The following is a 2,596-nucleotide window of genomic DNA, read 5'->3' on the forward strand; positions in this document are numbered from 1 at the left end:
AGATTTACCAGAATGAAGTTAATCATACATCCAAACATACACTATTATAATTCTGAACAGTTAAGTGTGTTGTAAGACTATAATCACCACAAAGACTGCCACTGCGTGACCTTATTGAATATTTACAAAATTGGTCAAGTCAAGTCAAGTCAAAATAGTACTAAGTAATGATTCGGTACAGCTCATATCATCATTGTGATGTTGACCTCCAATCAATATTCTCCTTCTGATACTCTATCTGAACTTCTTCAGGGGGGATGAAACAATCCATGGAGAGTCCTTGAACATCAAATACTACATCGTCAATGGTCCACGTTTCCTCCATTTTAGTAATTTGTGGGCCCAGCTTCACATTGTTCCCAAACCTTGTTAAGCTCACAGTTGTTTGACCTGAATGGGAGATCATCACACCATCCACCGTTCGATAATCCTCGATTTTCGATCTCATTGTGGTTTCCCAATATGTTGGGTGGGTCCCTGGTGATTGAATCCTGGTCAAGTGAGAGTCCTCTAGGTGGACTAGAAAACCACTTCTTTGACTGAAGTAACCAATGAGAACGTGTTTGATTATCTCTGCTGTAGCATCACTACGATCAACGAGAGCCGTCGGATCGGTTGACAACTTCAACACAAAACAATCTTCGTCTTCTATTTGCTTCTCTCCCATAAACTGTGCTGTGGAGAATACAGCTGCCACTGTTACAGGATCTAGTCCCTATGTAAGTAATTTAATTCCATGTTATTCGAAGCACTGAATCAGTTCTGCTTAAGGTATAATTACTAAAGAATAAGACATTATGCTTGTCTAATGTCTGTCTAGTTGAGTCAACTCGATGACTTGCGAGTTGACTTGTAATATAAGCGTACCTCTACATTTTTTTGATGAATAATATTTGAGATAGAAACACAAACCTCCTTCTATTCTAATAGACTAATAAAAATGACTTAAATGCCCTTATAAAAAAAAAAAAAACAATTTTTTTATATTCATCTTCAACTTAAAGAGTTTATTTACTTCAACCTTCAAAACTTAAGAACTAGATAGGACTTGTAAAAGACGATTTAAAAATTCAAAGATTCTTTACAAAGGGTTAAGATCTGGTAAAAAATTGAGTGAAGTGAAGACGAGGTTAAATAGATCAAACATAATTTACCATAGAGGTTGAAGAGCTTTTAAGATACATATTTATGGAGAAAAATCAAGAAATTGAAGATAAGGACATTTTAGTCAATCTTCATTAATCTATAAGATGAGACCGAGGTTAAGAGGGTATGTCATTAGTTCGAAAAACATAGGGATTAGGAAGCATCTCAAATATTCACTTGGAGGGGGTATGTCTAACTTACCAATACATTTATTAAAATTTATATTTTTTGGGTACCTAATCAAGTCAAACTCAATCGAGTCAACTCGGTTGAATTTAGAATTGACTCATAGTGCACTATACCGTTAAGAGTATCTTCAAAGGTTACACACTCATGATAAATTGGGCCCTACCTAAAAACAAATCATCTTTGCAGATGATCAACTTTCCATCCTTCAAATTATTTACCACAGTAAAAAACTGATCCAGACCCTAAAAGTCTATCAATCTGATGGCTCTGATTCTCCAATCAGATTGACTTTTTATTATCTATAAGTCTATAAGATCAAAGCGGGACCCATCAAACATTTGCCCCATATGCATCTATGATGACATTAATTAATGCCTAAAGAGAGATTAAAGGAATGGAAAGTACATGCGGAAAAAGGAACTTACACACAAACCCAAACCAAAACCTTAAAATCTGACCCACTTTTTTTTTTGGTTTTAAAAGAAACAGAATATTCTCCTCTAAATCTGACCCACTTACCTGAAGTGCACGCCTGAGAGGCCTAACCCCACCTTTTGCAGCATGGGCTCCAAGCCATGGTGTATGACGCCAAGCCACATTTCCATTACTTCCGGCCACAACCTTGTGCCCCATCACAACAAGCTCTATTAACCACTTGTCTGGAACCATTTGCCACACCACAAAACATCCCTGTTGTGGCACTCCAGAGTTCGCACCTCCTGAACCAAGTTCTTCTGAAATTACCATTTTCACTTTACCCGAAACATACATATTTTTTACTATTCCCTCTATTTTTCGACACCCAGTTGCCGCTGTAAATTGTTGAATTATATATTGGGCTGAAGACGCCACCTGTTAAAACAATAACAAAATTAGGGTCAAAATTTTGAGAATAATTTTAATCCAGATTATAATAAAAACTTACTTACTTCGATATGGGATTGTTGGGGGGTAAAAGAAACAGGAGAGAGAGGACAACCCAATACACTTAAAAGGATTTTAAGATCAGATTTCTTGCTGAAGAGGAGAGAGAGATTGTTCTTGAACCAATTTCTCCATGAATGAGCTTTCTTGGAGTTGTTCTTGATTTCTTCATTGATGGGTTCTTCTGAAAGCGGTGCAAGACGACTCATATCTCAACTTGTAACCTGTATTTGATTTGCTAGAGTAGAGAGAGAGAGAGAGAGAGACTTAAAGTGGGGGGAGGAATACGAGAAGGGGCTTTTAAGGCAGGCAAGGCAGGCGAGGGGTCCATATCTTC

General features: G+C 37.2%; 1 protein-coding gene across 1 annotated transcript; it reads right to left on the reverse strand.

Annotated features, from left to right (window-relative positions):
• On the reverse strand, window positions 1-2,596 carry LOC147397024 (lipase (DUF620)). The gene is made up of 3 exons (XM_086450916.1): window positions 2,265-2,596; window positions 1,855-2,187; window positions 1-715 (listed from the first exon to the last, which is right to left on the reverse strand). Exons 1-3 carry the CDS (start codon window positions 2,466-2,468, stop codon window positions 191-193), a joined length of 1,062 nt encoding a protein of 353 aa, XP_086307042.1. The 5' UTR covers window positions 2,469-2,596; the 3' UTR covers window positions 1-190.

Source organism: Akebia trifoliata, chromosome 8, assembly GCF_017979445.1.
Source record: "Akebia trifoliata isolate Shusen 1 chromosome 8, ASM1797944v1, whole genome shotgun sequence".
NCBI lineage: Eukaryota > Viridiplantae > Streptophyta > Magnoliopsida > Ranunculales > Lardizabalaceae > Akebia > Akebia trifoliata.

Bases quoted from the DNA above. Each gene is read 5' to 3' on its own strand.
- LOC147397024 (XM_086450916.1), bottom strand. From the start codon at position 2,468: ATGAGTCGTCTTGCACCGCTTTCAGAAGAACCCATCAATGAAGAAATC. The intron at 2,188-2,264 runs GTAAGTAAGTTT...TTGTTTTAACAG, and splicing joins CCCAACAATCCCATATCGAA to GTGGCGTCTTCAGCCCAATA. The intron at 716-1,854 runs GTAAGTGGGTCA...TTACTTACATAG, and splicing joins CTCTCAGGCGTGCACTTCAG to GGACTAGATCCTGTAACAGT.